This window comes from Oryx dammah, unplaced genomic scaffold (genome assembly GCF_014754425.2).
Source record: "Oryx dammah isolate SB20612 unplaced genomic scaffold, SCBI_Odam_1.1 HiC_scaffold_10, whole genome shotgun sequence".
NCBI classification, from domain to species: Eukaryota; Metazoa; Chordata; class Mammalia; order Artiodactyla; family Bovidae; genus Oryx; species Oryx dammah.
Window position 1 is genome coordinate 40052808 of NW_024070194.1, and position 22925 is coordinate 40075732.

Here is a 22925-nt window from a genome sequence, read left to right on the forward strand (position 1 = left end):
ATGGTGTATGAGCTTTTTAATTTGTTGTTGAATTCTGCTTGCTAAAATTTGGTTGAGGATTTTTGCATCTATGATCAGCAGTGATATTGGCCTATAGTTTTCTTTTTGTGTGTTGTCTTTGTCTGGTTTGGGGATCAGGGTGATGGTGGCCTTGTAGAATCAGTTTGGAAGTGTTCCTTCCTCTGCAATTTTTTGAAAGAGTTTTAGAAGGATATGCATTAGCTCTTCTCTAAATATTTGATAGAATTCTCCTGTAAAGACATCAGGTCCTGGGCTTTTATTATTTTGGAGATATTTGATCACAGCTTCGATTTCAGTGCTTGTAATTGGGTTGTCCATAATTTCTATTTCTTCCTGGTTCAGTCTGAGAAGATTGAACTTCTCTAAGAATCTGTCCATTTCTTCCAGGTTATCTGTTTTATTGCCATATAGTTGTTCATAATAGTCTCTTATAATCCTCTATATTTCTGCACTATCTGTTGTAACCTTTCCTTTTTCATTTCTAATTTTGCTGATTTGATTTTTCTCTCTTTTTTTCTTGATGAGTCTGGCTAAAGGTTTGTCAATTTTGTTTATCTTCTCAAAGAAACAGCTTTTAGTTGTATGAATCTTTACTATTGACTCTTTTATTTCTTTTTCATTTATTTCTGGTCTGATCTTTATAACTTCTTTCCTTCTACTAATTATTGGGGGGGTTCTTCTTTTTCCAGTTGTTCTAGGTGTAAAGTTCTGTTGTCTATTCGATGTTTTTCTTGTTTCTTGAGGTAGGAATGTACTTGCCCTAAGCTTCCCTCTTAGAACTACTTTTGCTGCATCCCATAGGTTTTGAGTTGTCATGTTTTCATTGTCATTTATTTCTAGAAATCTTTTGATTTCCCTTCTGATTTATTCAGTAATCTGTTGGTTATTTAGAAATATATTATTTAATTTCCATGTGTTTGTGTTTCTTACAGTTTTTACTTGTAATTGATATCTAGTCTCATAGTGTTGTGGTCCAAAAAGACACTTCATATGATTTCAATTTTCTTAAACTTACTGAGACGTGATTTGTGACCCGAGATGTGGTCTATCCTGGAAAATGTTTCATGTGCACTTGAAAAGAAGGTGTATTCTTCTGCATTTGGATGGAATGTCCTGAAGATATCAATGAGATCCATCTCATCTAATGTATAATTTAAGACTCATGCTTCCTTATTAATTTTCTGTTTTGATGATCTGTCCATTGGTGTGAGTGGGGTGTTAAAGTCTCCTACTATTATTGTGTTACTACTGTCAATTTCTCCTTTTATGTCTGTTACTGTTTGTCTTATGTATTGAGGTGCTCCTATGCTGGGTGCATAGATATTTACAGTTGCTATGTCTGCCTCTTGGATTGATCCCTTGATCATTACGTAGTGAAATAATGATATTCTGGAAATATACTTTATTTTAAGGTCCATTTTGTCTAATGTGACGATTACTACTCCAACTTTCATTTGCTTTCCATTTGCATGGAATATATTTCTCCATCCTCTCACTTTCAGTCTATATGTGTCTTGAGGTCTGAAGTGGGTTTCTTGTAGATAGCATATATATGGGTCTTGTTTTTGTATCCCTTCAGCCAATCTGTGTCTTTTGGTGGAGTATTTAATCCATTTACACATAAAGTAATTATTGACATACATGTTCCTATTGCCATTTTCTTAATTGTTAGGGTTTGATTTTGTAGATCTTTTTCTTCTCTTGTATTTCTTGACTATATAAGTCCCTTTAACATTTGTTGTAAAGCTGGTTTGGTGGTACTGAATTCTCTTAACTTTTGCTTGTCTAAAAAGCTTTTGATTTCTTCATCAATTTTGAATGAGATCCTTTCCACGTAGAGTAATCTTGGTTGTAGATTTTTCCCTTTCAGCACTTTTTTTTTTTAACTTTACAATATTGTATTGGTTTTGCCATACATCAACATAAATCTACCACAGGTGTACACATATTCCTAATCCTGAACCCCCCTCCCACCTCCCTCCCCATACCATCCCTCTGGGTCATCCCAGTGCACCAGCCCCAAGCATCCTGTATCCTGCATCAAACCTAGACTGGCGATTCATTTCTTATATGATATTATACCTTTCAGTACTTTAAAAATATTCTGCCTTTCCCTTCTGGCTTCAGAGTTTCTGCTGCAAGATCAGATGTTAAACGTATGGGGTTTCCCTTGTATGTTACTTGTTGCTTTTCCCTTGCTGCTTTTAATATACTTTCTTTGTGTTTAATCTTTGTTAGTTTGATTAGTATGTGTCTTGATGTGTTTCTCCTTGGATTTATCCTGTGTATTTGACTCTTTGTGCCTCTTGGACTATTTCCTTTCCCATGCTGGGGAAATTTTCAACTATAATCTCTTCAAAAAGTTTCTCATACCCTTTCTTTCTCTCTTATTCTTCTCGGACCCCTATAATTTGTATGTTGGTACTTTTGATATTGTCCCAGAGGTTTCTGAGACTATCCTCAGTTCTTTTCATTCTTTTTACTTAATTCTGCTCTTCAGGAGTTATTTCCACCATTTTATCTTCCAGCTCACTGATTCATTCTTCTGCTTCATATATTCTGCTATTGCTTCCTTCTAGAGTATTTTTAATTCCAGTAATTGTGTTGTTTGTCTCCATATGTTTATTCTTTAATTCTTCTAGGTCTTTATTAATTGATTTGGGTATTTTCTCCATTTTGTTTTCAAGGGTTTTTATCATCTTTACTATTATTATTTTCAATTCCTTATTAGGTAGTTTGCCTATTTCCTCTTCATTTATTTGGACTTCTGTGAAAGTCTGTTCCTATATTTGTGCAGTGTTTATCTGCATTTTTATTCTTTTTTTCTTTAAACTTATTGTGCTTGAAGTTTCCTTTTCCTAGGCTTCAAGGTTGAATTCTTTCTTCCTTTGGTTTCTGCCCACCCCACCCCCTGCCAATGTTGGTGCTGTGATTTGTGTAAGCTTCATATAGGGTGAGATTTATGCTGTTTTGTTGTTGTTGTTTGTTTGTTTTTCCTCTGATGGGGAAAGCTGAGTGAGGTGGTAATCCTGTCTGCTGATGATTAGGTTTTTATTTTTGTTTTGTTTGTTGTTTGGATGAGATGTCCTGCACAGAGTGTTACTGGTGGTTGGATGATTTTACCAGGTCTTGTATTCAAGGGGTTTCCTTTGTGGGAGTTCTCACTATTTGATACTCCCTAGGGTTAGTTCTCTGGTAGTCTAGGGTCTTGGATCAGTACTTCCATGCCAAAGGCTCAGGGCTTGATCTCTGGTCAGGAACAAAGATTCCACAAGTGGTTTGTTATGGCATTAAGTGAGATTAAACACATACCTAAAAATGAGAAACCAAAGATGAACTCCAGACAAATGGGAGTTACAAAATCAGGCAAATAATAATTAAAATGATGGACTATACACATATACATATTCATCTATAAGCAAAATCAAGAGAGTCCAGCAAAAATAAAGTACACTTGATTGACCCAGTGAATTATATCCAAAAATTATATCTACCAGTTAAAAACAAAACTAACAAAAGCACAAACTGGAAAACTAAACTAAAGCAAGGTGCCAAGTGGAGAATAAAGCAATGAAAACAAAACTGACAAATATGTTGAGAGGAAAGGAAAGAAAGAAAAGAAAGAATGAATAGATATGCAAAGTTAAATAGATATAGATGAAGAAGATTTATATACATTGAGGATTAATTGCAAGGGGAAAAGAATAGTAGGAAAAGCAAACAAAGGAAAGTTTTAAAAAATTAAAATTAAAGAGAAAAAATTAAAAAGAGAAGAGGAAAGAAAAAACAAAAAAAAAAAAAAAAGGAAAACTCAAAAGAACTGCAAAAGCCCAACCTAGAGGCAGAGGTTTATAAGAACAATAAAAAGTGGGATTAAAAAAAAATGAAAATCTTAATTAGATTTCATAGTGCCAATAAAATCAACAACTACAACAGGAATGGAGGGAAGGGGGAAAAAAGATCCAAAAGAAACCACAGAACAAGTCAAAACATAAGAATAATAAATATTTTTCTTGAGTCACTGCTATCAGGATCCTTTCCTTCACTTCGAGTCACAGTCCACCTCACCTCCCTAGGATACCACACAACACCGTGCTGGTCTCTGGACCTGCTGTAAGGGCAGTTCAGATTCTAACTGGTCCTACTCTCGTGTGTTCTTGCCTCCAATTGCACAGCTATCAGAGCTAGTGTGTTTTCTTTTGTGGGAGCTCTCAATGTCCTTTTATATATTCCATAGACACAGAGTGTGCATAGTTGATTGTGTAGACTTAATCGGCAGCTTATACAGCTGGTGAGAAGGTTTTGGGTCTTTTCCTTAGCCACACTGCCCCTGGGTTTCAATTGTGGTTTATTTCCACCTCCACATGTGGGTCATCCACTGGGATTTGCTCCTGAGGCTTCTCTGGAGGAATTGGGTTTGTCCCAGGGAAGGCCAGGTGTGAATGTAGTGCAGCTGCTTGGGTCAAAGGGGTTCTGGCAGCACCAGGTACTCAGAAGAGTTGGCAGTTAGGGCATCAGAAAACAGAGTACTCTAGAAGAGTATGACAATCAGTATTGTCCAATACACTCCAGTGTTCTTGCCTGGAGAACCCCCTAATAGAAAAGCCTGGCAGGCCACAGTCCACAGGGTCACAGAGAGTTGGACACGACCAAAGGGACCCCATATGCATAGACACAAGACTTTTTTTTTGCCTGTGACAGCTCTGCCCCAGTGAAGGTTGAGCATGAAGGTGGCAGCGCTGCTTGGGTTGTAGGGACCATGGTGGCGCCAAGTGTGCAGGGATATGGACTGCCTCAGCCACTGGAGTATTGGCCCTATCACAGTCCTTTTTCAAGCCTCTGGTACCTGACGATCAGAAGGCCTCTTCGGCTATTCTATGTCCATAGCTCTGCCCATTCAGGCACTTAGAGGGCTCCCTTGCCGGGGTCCTTCTCTGTTGTTCTCTGCATCAGACACATAGAAGCCCCTCTCCCAGTGCCCCCCCTTCCTGTCCCGGGCTGGGGTCCTACTCTGTAGATCAGCAATCAAGCACTTAAAGGGGCACTCTGGGTGGGGTCCTCCTCGGTAGTTCCCTGCCTCGGGCACTTGATGGATCAGCCTCTCTTTTGTTCAGCTGCACATGCTGGTGTGTGGGGAGAGAGGCTATGGTGATGGCTTCATCCCCTATGCGTGACTTGGCATTTCCCACCACAGTCTCCTCCCTCATATTCCCTCATCTGTCTCTCCACAGCAGCCCTTGCTCTGGGATTGCTCCACAATCCCTAAGCTCCAGCTCCCAGCCACTGCACCTTCTAGGGGACTTGCATCCCTGCCCGGGGTGTGTATGGCTGTGGTAAGAACTGTCTGATTCTCATTCTATTCAGGCTGCCACAGATCAACTGTTTCACACTCAGCCTTAAATGTTTCTCCTCTGACTCAATTGCCCCACTGTGGAGATTGGACCCCTGCTTCAGTTCCCCCACATGCTGAGGGCAGGTCCAGTCCTACTAACATTCCAGTTTTCCCTCTAGTTCCTTCATCCTATGGAGTTTTGTGTGGTTCCATATATTCTTTTCCAATCATCCAGTCCTCCTGTCTGCTCTCAGCTGGTGTTCTGTATGCATTTCCGTGTCTGAAGGTGTATTCCTGATGTATCTGACGAGAGAGATGTACTCCACATCCATCTACTCATCCGCCATCTTGTTCCTCTACAGAGTGACATTTTAAAAAACATCAGCTCATGTAACTACTATGCTCAAAACCCAAAGTGTAATTCTCCATTTCTCTCAGAGTAAAGTCCTGTCAAAAATCTACATGACACAGACCCCCTGGCCCCTCTGGCTCTCTGGCCTTCTCTTCAACTCCTCTCTCCCCACCTCACTAAACTCCACCCACATCAGCTGACTTGCTGGCCCTTAAATGTTACACGAATACTCATACTTCCTTGACTAGCATTTTCTTTTCCAGAGAAATGCAGGGAGCACTATCACTGTGTTTCAAGGCTCTTTCTTGTACAAATGAGAAGTTGTGTGGGATAAAGTATAGTTGCCTCCTCTGGCCAACAGCTGAACAAAAATAGGATAGATTGTGTAGAAATATCTCCTACAGGCACTTGCCCATTTCTAACAGCTAAATACTCCTGATTTTGTTCACAGTTTCAGCCTCCACTGGACTATCAACTCAAGAATTTCTCATTTTAATTAATATCTATTGATAAAACAATTTCTAGGCAGATGATTAAGAAATTAAATGAATAAGATTTGCTCCCTTACAGTAAGCAAAATGCAATGCTGGATTTGTAAATGGTATTTTTAGCTTACCAAGATAATTATGCTAAGTTAAAAAATAAGTATACAACCTGTAGATTGAAGATTCCTTCTCTTTGTAAATAAAAATCACACACATTTGTGTAGAAAAATGCACGGAAGTATTATTAAAATGGTTAATCACAGCTTATTTTGATTTTCAATCCTTTGCCTTCTTTTACCTAATTTCTGTAATCTGTATGTATTATCTTAATTATCAGAAAAATAGAAGTATTCTTACTTTGAAGTCTTTATTGTTTCATAAAATCTTAAATGTTTTAAAAGGAAAAGCAAGCTTTCAAAATTTCAGACACTTCATTTAAGCACCTTCACAAACTACAAAAATCTTCACCACCCTAGAAGCAAGACATTCTCAAAGTACCACGGGGAGATCTGAGATCAATATTCTTCAGAGAATGGATATTCTGGGTGACCAACACCAATGAAAAAGAAGAAGGAGGATTCACTTCTTAAATCAGCCATGTTGTCATAGAGAACATTATTCTGTGAATGTGGTCAGGATGGGCTAAAACTCTAAATCTACAAGCAGGTCCCTCCTTCTCCCCCGACAAGCACACCTGCAGATGCCTGCTCCATGTGCACACAGCACCTGCCCATCCAGTCCCAACATTCACATGTAACATTCACTCCACAATAACAGGTAGGTTGACTCAGGTTACAATTTATACAACAGCACAAGACATAGGACTAACAGCGGGCATCATTTCAGACACAGGTGGAACTTCTGTCCCTAGATGAGGAGAAGAATCACAGTGAACATATTAGCTACTCTTTTTCACACATCCATGGATAAGGAGATACTGAGAACCCCCCAAAATTCAGGGTGTCTCCATTATGGAATTTCTCATGTGTTGAAGCAATACCACGTACACCTCAATAATCACACAGCACAAAGTGGGATCATTATTTTCTTACTTTCAGTTCAGTCACTCAGTCGTGTCCAACTCTTTGCGACCCCGTGAATTGCAGCACGCAAGGCCTCCCTGTCCATCCCCAACTCCCTGCGTATTTAACTTATATGCAGAGAACATCATGAGAAACGCTGGGCTGGAAGAGGCACAAGCTGGAATCAAGATTGCCGGGAGAAATATCAATAACCTCAGATATGCAGATGACATCACCCTTATGGCAGAGAGTGAAGAAGAACTAAAACCCTCTTGTTGAAAGTGAAAGAGGAGAGTGAAAAAGTTGGCTTAAAGCTCAACATTCATAAAACGAAGATCATGGCATCTGGTCCCATCACTTCATGGGCAATAGACGGGGTAACAGTGGAAACAGTGTCAGACTTTATTTTAGGGGGCTCAAAAATCACTGTAGATGGTGATTGCAGCCATGAAATTAAAAGACTCTTACTCTTGGAAGGAAAGTTATGACCAACCTAGATAGCATATTCAAAAGCAGAGACATTACTTTGCCAACAAAGGTCCGTCTAGACAAGGCTATGGTTTTTCCAGTAGTCATGTATGGATGTCAGAGTTGGACTGTAAAAAAAGGTGAGCACCAAAGAATTGATGCTTTTGAACTTTGGTGTTGGAGAAGACTCTTGAGAGTCCTTTGGGCTGCAAGGAGATCCAACCAGTCCATTCTAAAGGAGATCAGTCCTGGGAGTCTCTTACTTTATAATATATTAAAACACTGGTTATTCAGCAATTTGTATTACTGCTGTTTTCCTTTTTTCCATGTTTGTACTTTTCATTCTAATGTGTCCTTTTAAATTCAATTTATTATAAAGTGCATTTTTAACAATTCCATCTTCCAGGAGCTGTGCTATTTAGTTGAGCCCACAATATAAGCATTCACAGCCCAGTGAAGCAGAATACAGAATTTAAAAGCCTTAGGGAACTGAAAAGCCTTTGAGTACAGAAGAGGAGCTTTCCATGTTTTTTCTATGTTTCATACCTTTTCTTAGAACCATGATATAGCTTTGCAACAACAGGGGCAGTTTTGAGATCTTTCACTGAAATTAAATCTTCATTTTGCCATTATTTGTATTCTTATTTCTCAAAACTCCCTTCCAAATTTCTATTTTGTCTCTTCAATCCTGATCTCCTTCTTCAGTAATTAGGCAGCTGGAGTTGCATGTTAGTGACTAAGTCAAAATCCAGGTGATAGGGGCTTCCAAAGGGATGTACCCCTGATGGACAGAAGCTACAGTGGGGTAAGTGTTGACTCAGAAAACCAAACACCCAGCCAATCTTCCCTGGGCATGTCCTGCTACGGACATAGAAGTCATTCAGTGGAGGGTCAGTTAATGACCTACTTGTAATTCAGTTTTTTGAAATCATAAGGACGATGAAATGGGAGTTGGAATAGGGAAAACGGCCAATGAAGAGATCAATTTGAAATAAATGGATAATGTCTTGGAGAAGAAATGCCCATTAGGGAGAAAACCCACCAGCCACCTAGGAGAGAGGGTGGAAGTAGGTCCCCTGTGACTTCTGAGCACTGATGCACATTGGCCTGCCTGGATCCCTCCAGAAAAACATTAACATGACATTTGATGACTGTACATAGGCAAACACCAACGCAGGCTTCCCAGGTTGTTCAGTAGTAAAGGACCCCACTGCCCATGCAGGAGACATGGGTTCAACCCCTGGGGTGGGAAGATCCCTTGCAGAGGGAAATGTCTGGAAAATCCCATGGACAAAAGAGCCTGGTAGGCTATAGTCCATGGGGTTACAAAAGAGTCAGACAAGACTTCGCAACTGAACAACAAAACATGTATGTAATGCATGATGGATTCATTCTTATTAGCTATTATTAATATAGTCATTTTCCCCTGATACAAAAAGAATTAAATATGAAACATGCTCACAGGTCCCTGAAAGAATAATGGATTGCAGGCACTGTGCCCTTTGTGTTTCTTGGGTCCCTCCACCCTAAGAGGAGGCACACTAGGCATAGGGATTAGGGACACAAAGTAGTGAAATCACCATGATGTCAAATCTGGGGGTTCTACTGATGGACTGTCCTGGGCACAAGTCACATTTCTGTTGGTCAGAGATGGAGCTCTGGAGGAAACCTCTGGTCTGAGGGCTGCAGGAAGCCCCTGGTTTATGCCTACACTGGAAATCAGGACTCTCTTCCCAGAATTAAGCTTTTGAAAAGCTTAGTTCTCCTGTTAACCTGCCTGCTACAGAAAACAGTGTATGTGTGAAATATCTGCAAGTCACTTACAATAGTATCTCATTATATCTTATATTTCTGTTGATGCCATCAATTGCTTTCATGTCTTCTGGACTCAGCTCAAAGTCAAACACCTGGAAGGAAGGAACAATCACATTAACCTCTCCCCCAAGGAGACAGCCTCCCCCCTGGGGATTGGAGGACTTTCCAGCTGGATAGAGACACGAGGAGGGGACAGGGAAGCCGTGTCTGTCCTCAGCTTCCAGGAGAACAACCTGGGACCCTCTCCTGAGTTCTCATCTTTCCTTCCCACACCTTCTCCTTCTCTGTCCACTTCACAAACATTATAGTGCATCAGTCCCTTATCTTTCTAAGTGAATCACTTGTGACAGAAAACAAACTAAAATCTTCTTTTTCCAAACACATTGCCTTTGGACACTCCTGACTCAATACAAAATCAGATTGATTATACCCTTTGCAGCCAGAGATGGAGAAGCATTATACAGTCAGCAAAAACAAGACTGGGAGCTGACAGCAGCTCAGATCATGAACTCTTATTGCCAAATTCAGACTTAAATTGAAGAAAGTAGGAAAAACCACTAGACCATTCAGGTATGACCTAAATCAAATCCCTTATGATTATACACTGGAAGTGAGAAACAGATTTAAGGGACTATATCTGATAAACAGAGTACTTGATGAACTATGGACGGAGGTTCGTGACATTGTACAGGAGACAGGGATCAAGACCATCCTCATGGAAAAGAAATGCAAAAAAGCAAAATGGCTGTCTGAGGAGCCCTTACAAATAGCTGTGAAAAGAAGAGAGGTGAAAAGCAAAGGAGAAAAGGAAAGATATAAGCATCTGAGTGCAGAGTTCCAAAGAATAGCAAGAAGAGATAAGAAAGCCTTCCTCAGTGATCAATGCAAAGAAATAGAGGAAAACAACAGAATGGGAAAGACTAGAGCTCTCTTCAAGAAAATTAGAGATACCAAGGGAACATTTCATGTAAAGATGGGCTTGATAAAGGACAGAAATTGTATGGACCTAACAGAAGCAGAAGATATTAAGAAGAGGTAGCAAGAATACACAGAAGAACTGTACAAAAAAGATCTTCACGACCTAGATAATAATGATGGTGTGATCACACACCTAGAGCCAGACATGCTGGAATGTGAAGTCAAGTGGGCCTGAGAAAGCATCACTATGAACAAAGCTAGTGGAGGTGATGGAATTCCAGTTGAGCTCTTTCAAATCCTGAAAGATGATGCTGTGAAAGTGCTGTACTCAATATGCCAGCAAATTTGGAAAACTCAGCAGTGGCCACAGGACTGGAAAAGGTCAGTTTTCTTTCCAATCCCAAAGAAAGGCAATGCTAAAGAATGCTCAAACTACCACATAATTGCACTCATCTCACATGCTAGTAAAGTAATGTTCAAAATTCTCCAAGCCAGGCTTCAGCAATACATGAACTGTGAACTTCCAGATCTTCAAGCTGGTTTTAGAAAAGGCAGAGGAACCAGAGATCAAATTGCCAACATCTGCTGGATCATCAAAAAAGCAACAGTCTTTCAGAAAAACATCTATTTCTGCTTTATTGACTATCTCAAAGCCTTTGACTGCGGATCACAATAAACTGTGGAAAATTCTGAAAGAGATGGGAATACCTCTTGAGAAACCTATATGCAGTCAGAAAGCAACAGTTCAATATAACTGGACATGGAACAGACTGGTTCCAAACAGGAAAAGGAGTATGTCAAGTCTATATATTGTCACCCTGCTTATTTAACTTATATGCAGAGTACATCATGAGAAACGCTAGGCTGGAAGAGGCACAAGCTGGAATCAAGATTGCCAGGAGAAATATCAATAACCTCAGATAAGCAGATGACACCACCCTTATGGCAGAGAGTGAAGAAGAACTAAAAAGCCTCTTGATGAAAGTGAAAGAGGAGAGTGAAAAATTTGGCTTAAAGCTCAACATTCAGAAAACTAAGATCATGGCATCTGGTCCCATCACTTCGTGGGAAATAGATGGGGAAACAGTGGAAACTGTCAGACTTTATTTTTCTGGGCTCCAAAATCACTGCAGATGGTGATTGCAGCCATGAAATTAAAAGGCACTTACCCCTTGGAAGGAAAGTTATGACCAACCTAGATAGCATATTCAAAAGCAGGGATATTACTTTGCCAACAAAGGCCCATCTAGTCAAGGCTATGGTTTTTCCAGTAGTCATGTATGGATGTCAGAGGTGGACTGTGAAGAAAGCTGAGCACCAAAGAATTGATGGTTTTGAACTGTGGTGTTGGAGAAGACTCTTGAGAGTCCATTGGACTGCAAGGAGATCCAACCAGCCCATTCTAAAGGAGATCGGTCCTGGGTGTACATTGGAAGGACTGATGCTGATGCTGAAACTCCAGTACTTTGGCCACCTCATGCGAAGGGTTGACTCACTGGAAAAGACCCTGATGCTGGGAGGGATTGAGGGCAGAAGGAGAAGGGGACGACAGAGGATGAGATGGCTGGATGGCATCACCGACTCGATGGACATGGGTTTGGGTGAACTCCGGGAGTTGGTGATGGACAGGGAGGCCTGGCGTGCTGTGATTCATGGGGTCCCAAAGAGTCCGACACGACTGAGTGACTGAACCAAACTGAACTGAACTGAAAAGTATATGTATGTATTTTCATATTATCTTAGATAATCAGTTTCAGCTAGATTACAGAACCAATTTAAATGAAAAAATGGAAACAATTGATCAGGGGACACTTTCCCTTCCCCTTGACTTGGCCTGACCTGTAACCTGTGGCACCGAACAGTAATATTTCCCAGAAGTGCTGAGCCAGTTCTGATCTCAGTCAGGAAGAAGATTTTTTCCCTAATCACTGACTTGGGATCACAGCACTGTGCTGAGATGAAGACCAATCAGTTGACAGCAGTCTACCCAAACATATATGAAAAACTATGCAGAGAAGCATGCATGCTCCTCGAACAAGAGCCACATCCACCTGCCAAAGCAGAACTGCAGAGCTGCTCTGCACTGAACTGCAAATGCATGTGTGAGCCCAGCTAAGAGGACAACAGCTTAGCTGAGTGCAGGCTGACTGTCAAACCACAGAATCAAGAGAAGCATAACTGTTCTCTACATTAAGTTCTGAAATTGGGGAGTTTTCTGTGCAGCTACACTAAGCGGAAAATGTAGGTCTCCCACACAGAAGTCTAAAAAGAAACAACCTAGCTAAAGTGGACAAAGTCTTAATGAGGAGCTTCTCAAAGGCAGAAACTCGTGGAGATTAAATGTATGAATATGCAACCTTGTTAGTATTCAGGGAAATACTCTGTTTTCCCCTCCACCATCTTAAATTACAAGGAGAAGCTTGTGACCTGGAGGAGGGCCCTCAACCAACCACACAAGCCCCCAGACCTCAAGACTGCAGCTTCATAAATGTGAGAAAGAAATTTCATTTTTCCTCAGCCACTCAATCTGTGGTATTTTGTTGGAGCAGTCCAAACAGCCTAAAAAATTCACAATTTCATCAATTGAGAACAAAGATAATAAGACGTCATTTGCACAAGTTGACAGAATAAATTCCAGAAGTAACACTGGAAATAAATCTCTGTTATCTGTCCAACCTTGGCTCAGATGGTAAAGAATCTGCCTGCAATGCAGGAGACTCCAGTTCAATTCCTGGGTTAGGAAGATCCCCTGGAGAAGGAATAAGTTACCAACTCCAGTGTTCTTGGGCTTCCCTGATGACTCAGACAGTGAAGAATCTGCCTGCAATGTGGGAGACCTGAGTTCAGTCCTTGGGTTGGGAAGATCCCTTGGAGGAGGGCATGGAAACCCACTCCAGTATTCTTGCCTAAAGAACCCCCATGGACAGACCAGCCTGGCAGGCTACAGTCCATGGGGTCACAAAGAGTCAGACAAGACTGAGCAACTGAGCACACACATCTGTCCAACGTTAACCCGCTCCAGCCATGCCACCTTTCCTGTTGCCATATCAGGAGGAGAAAACTACCAGGAACACACACAAGGCATTCATGCACAGGGGAGAATATGTGTCTTTGTCTTGACTCAAGGAAAGTCTTGAGAGACGGACAAAAATGACTCTCGTGAAGAATATTCCCTAGGAGCCCTCTGCCCACAGCCCCACTCATCATCACCTGTATGTTTTCTTTGATCTGCTTCTTGTTGAAACTCTTGATCAGAACCACAACCCCACGTTGTATCTGGTAGAGAAGGGCAACCAGAGCTGGGGTTTGCTTGTTCTTTTTGGCAATGGCACAAAGAACTGGGTCCTCCAAGAGAACAGTGTGGTTCTGGTTCACCCTGGAAGGAAATTCAGAAATGCTGAGGAACTGAGACTCAATTCTCAGTTTCTAAGGAGGCTTCTCAAACAGACCAAGTAGGTCCACTCTAGACCAGTGCTTCTCAAAGTGTGCTCCAGGGACCAGCATCATCAGTATGACCTGGAATCTTGTTAGAAATACAAATTCCATGACTTAGTTGAAGACAAACTGAATCAGAACCTCAACTGGGTCACCTCCCATTCTGTGTTTACTAAGTTCTGCATGTAATTCAGATTCATGATTGAGTTGAGACCAAGACTGCCAAACTCGTGGAATTTTTTCTTTACTTCTCAGTTATTGTTTTTCTTTGATAATCAAGACCATGAGTAGAGAAGGAGAAGAAAAATACCAGGAAATTTTTGAATGTCACTTTTCTAGGCTTTGATAAAAACTGAGTAGTCCCAGAATGACAGTCATTTATTTCATCATTATTCTCCTAGAGATGTTTACATAATTGGTTCAAATTGAAACTTTATTTCTAGCATGATAGACCTAGGAGTTAGATATCATTGTCCCAATTTTAGACATAAGGTAAACGAGGTTTGGAACATTTCTTTTTAGAAATGTATTCATTAGTTAATAAGCAAAATCATGACATAAGGTTGGGTTTCTGTACAGATTTTAATGTAATTGATGAATCTACAAGCAGGAGACCTGGCTTGGATCCCTGAGTCAGAAAGATCCCCTGGGGAAGGGAATGGCTACCCACTTCAGTATTCTTGCCTGGAAAATCCCATGGACAGAGGAGTTTGGTGGGCTACAGACTATGAGGTCACAAAGAGTCAGACACAACAGGCAACTAACTCTTTCATACAAGCTAATATAGTGTAGAGAAACTGTCTGGGTGATGAGAAGATAAAAGAGAAGAAATCAGTCCATCCTTCCCCTTTATTCCCCCTGCCTGTGAGAGTTATCTCCAGACCACTGAATACTGTATGACTTAAAGCATTTCATCAAAAACTGAATTTTAGGTAAACACCATGTTGTCTTCCTTAGGGTTCATTACCATCCTTTTATTCTTTGGGATCCCAGAGCACTATAGGCAACAAGAACAATATCATGGGACTTGCAGAAATCCAATAGTTTACTCTGGTTGAGATAAGGGTGACATTCCACCTGTAGAATGCCAACAGAGAAGAGTGTCAGATTATATGGGAAAGTAATATGAATAAAACAGAGAAAATTAAAAGTTTAAAAAATGCTAAAGGAAAAACTACAACTTAAATGTAAACTTCAAATATCAACATCAAGATAAAAATAGAGAAAAGTGTGCTTAAAAGTTAATTTTATGATAGACTTGGATGAGAGAACCATTCCAAGCTTGAGTAATCACAAGGTGAGCTCTACATATGAGTAAATGTTTCTGAGAAAATATTTTATTGATTGTTAATATCACCATGAGCCGTTAAATTCAGCCTTTCACCTAGATGACTTTCATAGTTTTCAGCACATTTTCGGTACTGAAGACCCAGAAAAGCTGAAACACTAAGACTAAGGATTTCAGCCATCCAAATCCCACACAAATTTTAAACCAATATTGTCCGATTTAACTTTCTTTACACTCTATGCCATGTTTCGTGGTCCTCCTTCCCGTCCACAGTTCCCTCCCAGGCACTTTCAACATCCATTTCTGGACACCCTTTAGGCTCAGGTGAACACCACCTTCCTCTAAGTTCTGGGTGACTAGTCTAACCCTTCTTCACCTCCCTTACCTTTCCTCAGTCTCCACCACAATTTAGCAGGACCCCCTCCCCAGCTTTTCCACCCAGACTTTATCAAACAGAGATACCACTGTGGGTTCTATTCATAGTATTCCATCCACACAGAGGCTCTGCCCTCTAGAATATTCTGTCCACAAAGGTCGGATGAACAGGAGGGGAGGACAGACAGACATCAGGCTCCAGGGCATGAGGGAGGTTGTGAAGAGCAGGAGGGAGAGGAGCCGTGCTGCTCGCCTGGTTGCAGACAGGCTTGTACTTGAGCCCCGACTTGTTCAGGATCTTCTTCAGCTGCTTGTGGTTGAAGTTGGACACCCCGATGGACTTGGTCAGCCCTGCGTCGTTACACTTCTCCAGGGCCTAGGGAAGAAGGCGGGGGGGGGGGGCGGTGGCAGTCATTTAGAATGGGCAATAGAGCAAAAATAAATGCTGAAAAATTATCTGTCAACAGGGTCACCCATCAAGAATTAGCATTGCTTATCAAGAGGAAAAAAGAAGTTGTGACACAAAAACAACAATTACCATTTCCTCCCTAGAAAAATCCCTGAGAAGACATATCATATGGAAGGAAAGAGATGCCCACCACTGTCCCATATTCTCCTCCTTCGTTCCTCTCTGTGAGCATTCCAGCAATGGTTTCCTCCCCAAAACCCCAGCATCACAACCCTTAGATTCATGAACTGCTGAGTCTGGTGGTCCACAGCCCATTCTCACAGGTGGAAAAAATGAAGGAGGTCCCCCCTCTCCTGGTTCCTCCCCTGATTTGCTCCTCCCCAGACTCACCTCCCATGTACAACAGAGATCCACTGAGTCTAACATTATTTTTCCATTTTCATCTTTTGGAAGTAAGTCCTCCCCTGGCTGGAATAAAGGTAGTCATTTTAAAGATGTCACAAAGTAATATCTCTACATTTAGCCTGGCTGCTAGGCACCAGGTAGTAAACCTCCATGAGGTAGGTGTTACAATATTCTGGATACTAGTATTTGCATATATGGAGTTGTAAGCAATGTCTTTAGGAGGGAGGCATATTCTAGTCTCTTACACTTATATATATGTTGTAATAAATATGTTTTTATAGGTCCTAAAAGGGAATTCCCATGACTTTTGCAGATTTTGTCTGTTCCTTGTACTTGTCTCTTTTAAAATGCTTCTCTTGAGCTGGAAAAGGCAGTAAGTTGTGTGACATAATTTCCAGAATAAAAATTTCAATCATGATATGACTAGATAATCAGACTTCCTTTTCCATCTGAGCATCAGATGCCCTAGGGCAGGCATGTGAACCAGCAAGGCTCTGGTTAGGTTGATATGGAATGTGGAAGATCCAGACATGCTCTCAAACGTTCATGACCATGAGCCTTGAGCTGTTCCAAGACCATATTTGCCACCAGTCAAAAATGTCACCAATGTTCAGTAAAAATAAAGCAAATCATGAGTAATGCCATGATGTGTGTGTTTGCTAAGTTGCTTCAGTCATTTCTGACTCTTTGTGTCCCCATGGACTGTAGGCCACCAGGTTCCTCTGTCTATGGGATTCTCCAGGCAAGAATACTGGAGTGGGTTGCCAGACTCTCCTCCAGGGGATCTTCCCAATCCAGAGATCAAACCCACATCTCCTGCGGCTCCTGCATTTCAGGCAGATTCTTTACTAATGAGCCACAGGGAAAGCCTCCAATGCCATGATAAGAGATAGAAAAAATAGACATTTCTGAAGAGTGTAGCAAATTCTTAAATCTATCCATGACTTGGACTTCCCATCTATATAGTCCTCTAAGCTATTTTGCATAGGATGGCTTGAGTAGATTTCTGTAACTTAAAATCAAGAGTTCTATATAACACAGTTTTTTGTTGTTGTAGTTTCATTGTGGGGTTTGTTTGTTTGTTTTTTCCCTCAGGTTTGTGGGATCTTAATTCCCCAAATGTAGATTGAACACCTTCCCTCAACTCAACTTGCCTCAGCAGTGAAAGCATGGAGTCCTAACTACTGGACTGCCAGGGAACTCCCATCTACATAATAATACAGTTCTTAAAGTCTAAGTGCAGTCTACAAACTTCATCATGGAGACAAGCAACAGTGTAGGCAAAGTTTCCCAAGTCCCTATGATGTCTGCTAGTTTTAGCACCCAGATGGGGCACCCACCAAATCTGCTCAATTCAAAAGGATGAAAAGGGATAAGAACTCATCACATTCAATGTAAGATTGTGTCATTGTTCATCATGGCTGCACCAAACTCTTGTTTCATGAAATCCCTAGAGACTCAGGAGTCATATTCAAGACTATGTGCAGAACCTACCTATTTCTATTTCGTCAAATTTTTGAGGCAGACATTGAGAGATTCTTTAACTCCTTTCTCTGGGAGGCCTGTAACAGATTCAAAGAAAATCAGTAAAAAGATGATAACGAATGATTATTAGGGGGATTCTACTCTAGTGAAACCCTTGCTATAACCTACTAAGACAAATCTTTAATTCAACAATCCATGCAAATTGATACACATTCTGAAAAAAAGAAGTACTATAGAAGTGATTACACAAATTTCCAACCTTCATGGCCACTGGGAAATGAATGCGATAAAGATCAACATAGTCCAGTTGGAGATCTTTCAGTGACTTTTCCAAGGCTGGTCGGACCAAATCTGGTCAAAGGAAAGTGCACCAAAGCTGCAGAGATTAAAGAATGGAAGCTGTGTTAATAATACTTTAGGAAAATTTTTTTAGGGAGTGGGAGGCCGTGGCAGTTGCTTAAAACATGGATTTTGGAATATTACTTCACTGACCAAAGATTGAATCTGGGTTCATGGCAATAAAGCACTGAGTCTTAACCATTGGACCACCAGGGAATTCCAATACTTTAGAAATGTAACAATAAACATGGGTCACCAAACAACTCTTCACCAAACAATGATCTTATTATACAATAGTCACCTGGGCACAATCAGTTGCCCACATGTGCACACACACGGCACACACACAGCACTTTTGAAGTATAGAAAATGTCTTCTCTCTTCACAGTGCCATCTGCAATCTTGCTTTGAATGGCTTGGCCAACCTGCTCTTCATTTTGGTACACACGAGCACAGTCAATATGGTGGAACCCAACCTCTATAGCAAATTTGGTTGCCTCCAGAGCTTCGCTCTTAGGAACCTACATGAGCAACAAAGGTAGTACTTACATATTCACATGGGTTAAAAGATTGTTAAAGCACGAGCTTTGATCTTCCCAAGATTCAACTTTTCTTTGGGTAGTTCTGTATGCGTGTGATGAACCCATGACAGTTTCCTGAATGTTCCTGGTCAGCAATTAAATGGACACCCAGGAACTCATCAACCTCAGGCAATCAGTGGTTGATCAGAGGAACCGAAGCCTACCTCCAGGTTCAATGATTTGCTGTTAGAACCCATGCATAGGATTTATATTGTAAGATGTCTGAAGCAAAATTGACAAAAGTATAAGATGCATGGTAAAAGCATCAAGAAACAAGGTGAAAACTTCTAAGACTTCTGGCTACCAGTGAAGCCACATAGAATACACACACACGTATATATATACAAAGTGATATTTTCATATAAGTGCATGCATGCTAAGTTGCTTCAGTTGTGTCCAACTCTTTGCCACCCTATGGCAACCAAAGCCCACAAGGCTCCTCTGTTCAAGGGATTCTCCAGGCAAAAATCCAGGAGTGGATGGCCATGCCCTCCTCCAGCATTCTTCCCAACCCAGGGATTGAACCCTTAACCTCTTATGTCTTCTGCATTGGCAGCTGGGTTCTTTACAACCAGCACCAGGTGGCACTAAAGGTAAAATAGTGTAAGTACTGCTTATAATTACCCACTGTTATTGATGATCACAATCAAGCTACCAGGAGATCCATCACCTCACATAGCTAACTTGTGAGGGGGGTTGTGAGAACACTGAAAATCTGCTCTCTTAGCAAATCTCAAGATAGAATCCATTATTATTAACTGGAGTCACCGTGCTGAACATCAGGGGTCAAGACTTATTCACCTCAAACTTATTCACCTGTCCCTTTGACCAACATCTTTCCCTTTTCTCCCAGCCTTGTCCTCAACTTCTGGTCGCCATTCCTCTACTCTCTTCTTCTGTGAGTTCCACTTTTTTAGATTTCACCCATATAGAGATCATGAAGTATTTGTCTTTCTATTTCTGGCTTCTCTCATTTAACTGAATGTTCTCCAGGTTGATCTGTGTGGTTGCAAATGGTAGGATTAACTTTGTTTTTAATGCTGCATAATACTCCATTTCTTTTTATCTGATTCAGAATCTTTCCTGTTTTAAGGAACTAGATAACTGGTCTAACTTCCCTCTGTTGGGTCCTGGTTTTTCTTAAATACTCAGTTATTTGGGAATGTATCAAGAAATGAACCAGTGAGCTTCAGTATAGCCTGGTCCCTTCCCTCCCTTCATCCCACTTTGCACCACAAGGAAACAAGCCCTGTCTTCTGTCTTAAAAGGGTCTCTGAATATTTCCTTCTGTTTTATAGACGAAGAAGTGAGACACAAGTTAAGGACCAGTGAGCACCTTGTCCGGAGAAGGCGATGGCACCCAACTCCAGTACTTTTGCCTGCAAAATCCTATGGATGGAGGAGCCTGGTAGGCTGAGGTCCATGGGGTCGCTAAGAGTCAGATACAACTGAGTGACTTCACTTTCACTTTTCACTTTCATGCATTGGAGAAGGAAATGGCAACCCACCCCAGTGTTCTTGCCTGGAGAATCCCAGGGATGGGGGAGCCTGGTGGGCTGCCGTATACGGGGTCACACAGAGTCGGACACTACTGAAGTGACTTAGCAGTAGCAGTAGCAGCCCCTTGTCACAGCTACCTACTCTAAAGACCAGAGGGACAGAAAACTGTCTGGCTTCCAGTCTAGAAACTTGCCCACTAGCCCCTCATTTCCAAGCAATGAAAACTATACTTTAATAAAAAGACACAACAAAACCCAAAAATACTTTACAAAGCCTGGCCTGTAAGACTGTAGCTTATCCCCTTAAATGACACTACAATTCCCATTAGAAGAAGTAGTCAAGCAGAAACAGAAGTATAGCAAAAAACACAACTGCAGCTGCAGTGTGTCTGTCCTGGGACCAAGCAGACACTCAGTAGAAAAGCAATTCCCTCCCATTAATTTTCAGCCATTTCATCTTCAGGACCTTGTACCTCAAATATTTCTCTGGGTCATGTCTTTTTGGAAGGAGGAAGGAGTTCTGAAACTACTAAAATATACAGAGAAACCTGGCCATTGCAATCCCCCTCAGAGAGAAGCAGCTGACAGTTAATGTTCTGGACAGCAGAGTCTCATTGCTTCTGCTAAGCTGGGAAAGAGACGGAAACTGGAGGGGAACCCAGAGAAATCTGCAGGTGAGCACAGCCTCAGACCCTGATGCAGAGTGAAGATTGGATGCTCTCTCCCCTTTCACAAGGCATGGTTCTAGCCTGGTTAGTGGAACCACATGACCCTCCCAGAGTCACACAGGAGCTTAGTGCTTGACAATGCAAGTCCTTTCCAATTATGTTACATCTACTACTATTTATATCTCAACCCCAAACCACCTCTGTTACTCTTTAGGTACAGCGGTGCCAAATCCCAGGACAGGAATCAAATGGCTATCATTTAGCTTCACTCTCTGGCCTTTGGGATCCATTGCCTGTTTCTAATCTGAATAAGCAGACTGATCTTTTCTTCTGCTTTTACAGGTTATAAATAACAGGACATTAACACCCCAGCTGACTGTCCAATGTTAGCAGATACATTGGAGGAGGATAAGGATTAAACCAGTGCCCAGAGAGTAAGAAAAGAATTGAATCCAGTACAATTGTTTTTTTTTTAATCAGAAAAAACTTAAGTTATATAATGATACTATCTGCCAAACAATTATTGACCAAACATTACACAGACACCTCCATATATCAGTCAATTCACTTTTCGAATTATGAAGCCCACTTTTGATCAAACATCAACTGAAACAACTACTTCATAGTACAGAAAGACACACTAATCACACAATTAAAATATCAGAGAAATGCAAATCAAAACCACAATGAGGTACCATGTCACACCAGCCAGAATGGCTGCGATCCAAAAGTCTACAAGCAATAAATGCTGGAGAGGGTGTGGAGAAAAGGGGACCCTCTTACACTGTTGGTGGGAATGCAAACTAGTACAGCCACTATGGAGAGCAGTGTGGAGATTCCTTAAAAAACTGGAAATAGAACTGCCTTATGACCCAGCAATCCCACTGCTGGGCAGATACACCGAGGAAACCAGAATTGAAAGAGACACGTGTACCCCAATGTTCATCACAGCACTGTTTATAATAGTCAGGACATGGAAGCAACCTAGATGTCCATCAGCAGATGAATGGATAAGAAAGCTGTGGTACATATACACAATGGAGTATTACTCAGCCATTAAAAAGAATACATTTGAATCAGTTTTAATGAAGTGGATGAAACTGGGGCCTATTACACAGAGTGAAGTAAGCCAGAAAGAAAAACACCAATACAGTATACTAATACATATATATGGAATTTAGAAAGATGGTAACGATGACCCTGTATGCGAGATAGCAAAAGAGACACAGATGTATAGAACAGTCTTTTGGACTCTGTGGGAGAGGGAGAGAGTGGGATGATTTGGGAGAATGGCATTGAAACATGTATAATATCATATAAGAAATGAATCATCAGTCTAGGTTAAAAGCAGGGTGCAGGATGCTTGGGGCTGGTGCACTGGGATGACCCAGAGGGATGGTGTGTGGTGGGGGGTTGGGGGGGTGGGAGGGGGGTTTGGGATTGGGAACACATGTACACCCGTGGTGGATTCATGTTGATGTGTGGCAAAACCAATACAATATTGTAAAGTAAAAAAATAATAATAATAATTTAAAAATAAATAAATAAATAAAATTTAAAGTGTTAATTATTAAGCATTTTCCAAAATGTAATCTCTTAATAAAGAATCAAAATGTGAAACAAACCAAATTTGCCTTTTTAAATTTTTCATCAGCAATATTATTTTGCTTTACACACCTATGGTGGTGGAGGTATAACCAGTAAGTCATGTCTGACTCTTTTAAAACCCCATGGACTGTACCCAGCCAGGCTCCACAGTTCATGGAATTTCCTGGTTAGAATACTGGAGTGGGTTGCCATTTCCTACAACACAGTATCTTCCTGATCCAGATATCCAACCCAAGTCTCTTGTGTCACTTACATTGGCAGGCGAATTCTTACCACTGGGCCACCTGAGAAACCCTTACAGACCTGACTAGGGTGAAATTCTGAAAAGGATACCAAAACCAGACATTTTGGCAAAGTGTTTATTGGCGTTAATCATTAACAATTTGTGGATACCATGTGCAGGTTCAAACAGACTCTTGA

General features: G+C 41.1%; 1 protein-coding gene across 10 annotated transcripts in view; it reads right to left on the minus strand.

Annotated features, from left to right (window-relative positions):
• LOC120869468 (dihydrodiol dehydrogenase 3-like) overlaps positions 1–22925 on the minus strand; it is a 269082-nt gene that overhangs the window by 126564 nt on the left and 119593 nt on the right. For 2 of the 10 annotated variants that reach the window (XM_040248808.1, XM_040248800.1), the window contains 4 exons: positions 14816–14925; positions 13624–13789; positions 9505–9587; positions 6539–6748 (listed from right to left, as the gene is read on the minus strand). The exons of 4 other annotated variants lie outside the window; for them this stretch is intronic. In XM_040248808.1, the coding sequence (XP_040104742.1) occupies positions 6706–6748; positions 9505–9587; positions 13624–13789; positions 14816–14925 (402 nt within the window). In that variant the 3' untranslated portion in view covers positions 6539–6705. Of the gene's footprint in view, positions 1–6538; positions 6749–9504; positions 9588–13623; positions 13790–14815; positions 14926–22925 lie in introns of those variants that run through there. 4 more of the 10 variants (XM_040248802.1, XM_040248794.1, XM_040248801.1 and 1 more) reach the window with 3 other exon arrangements.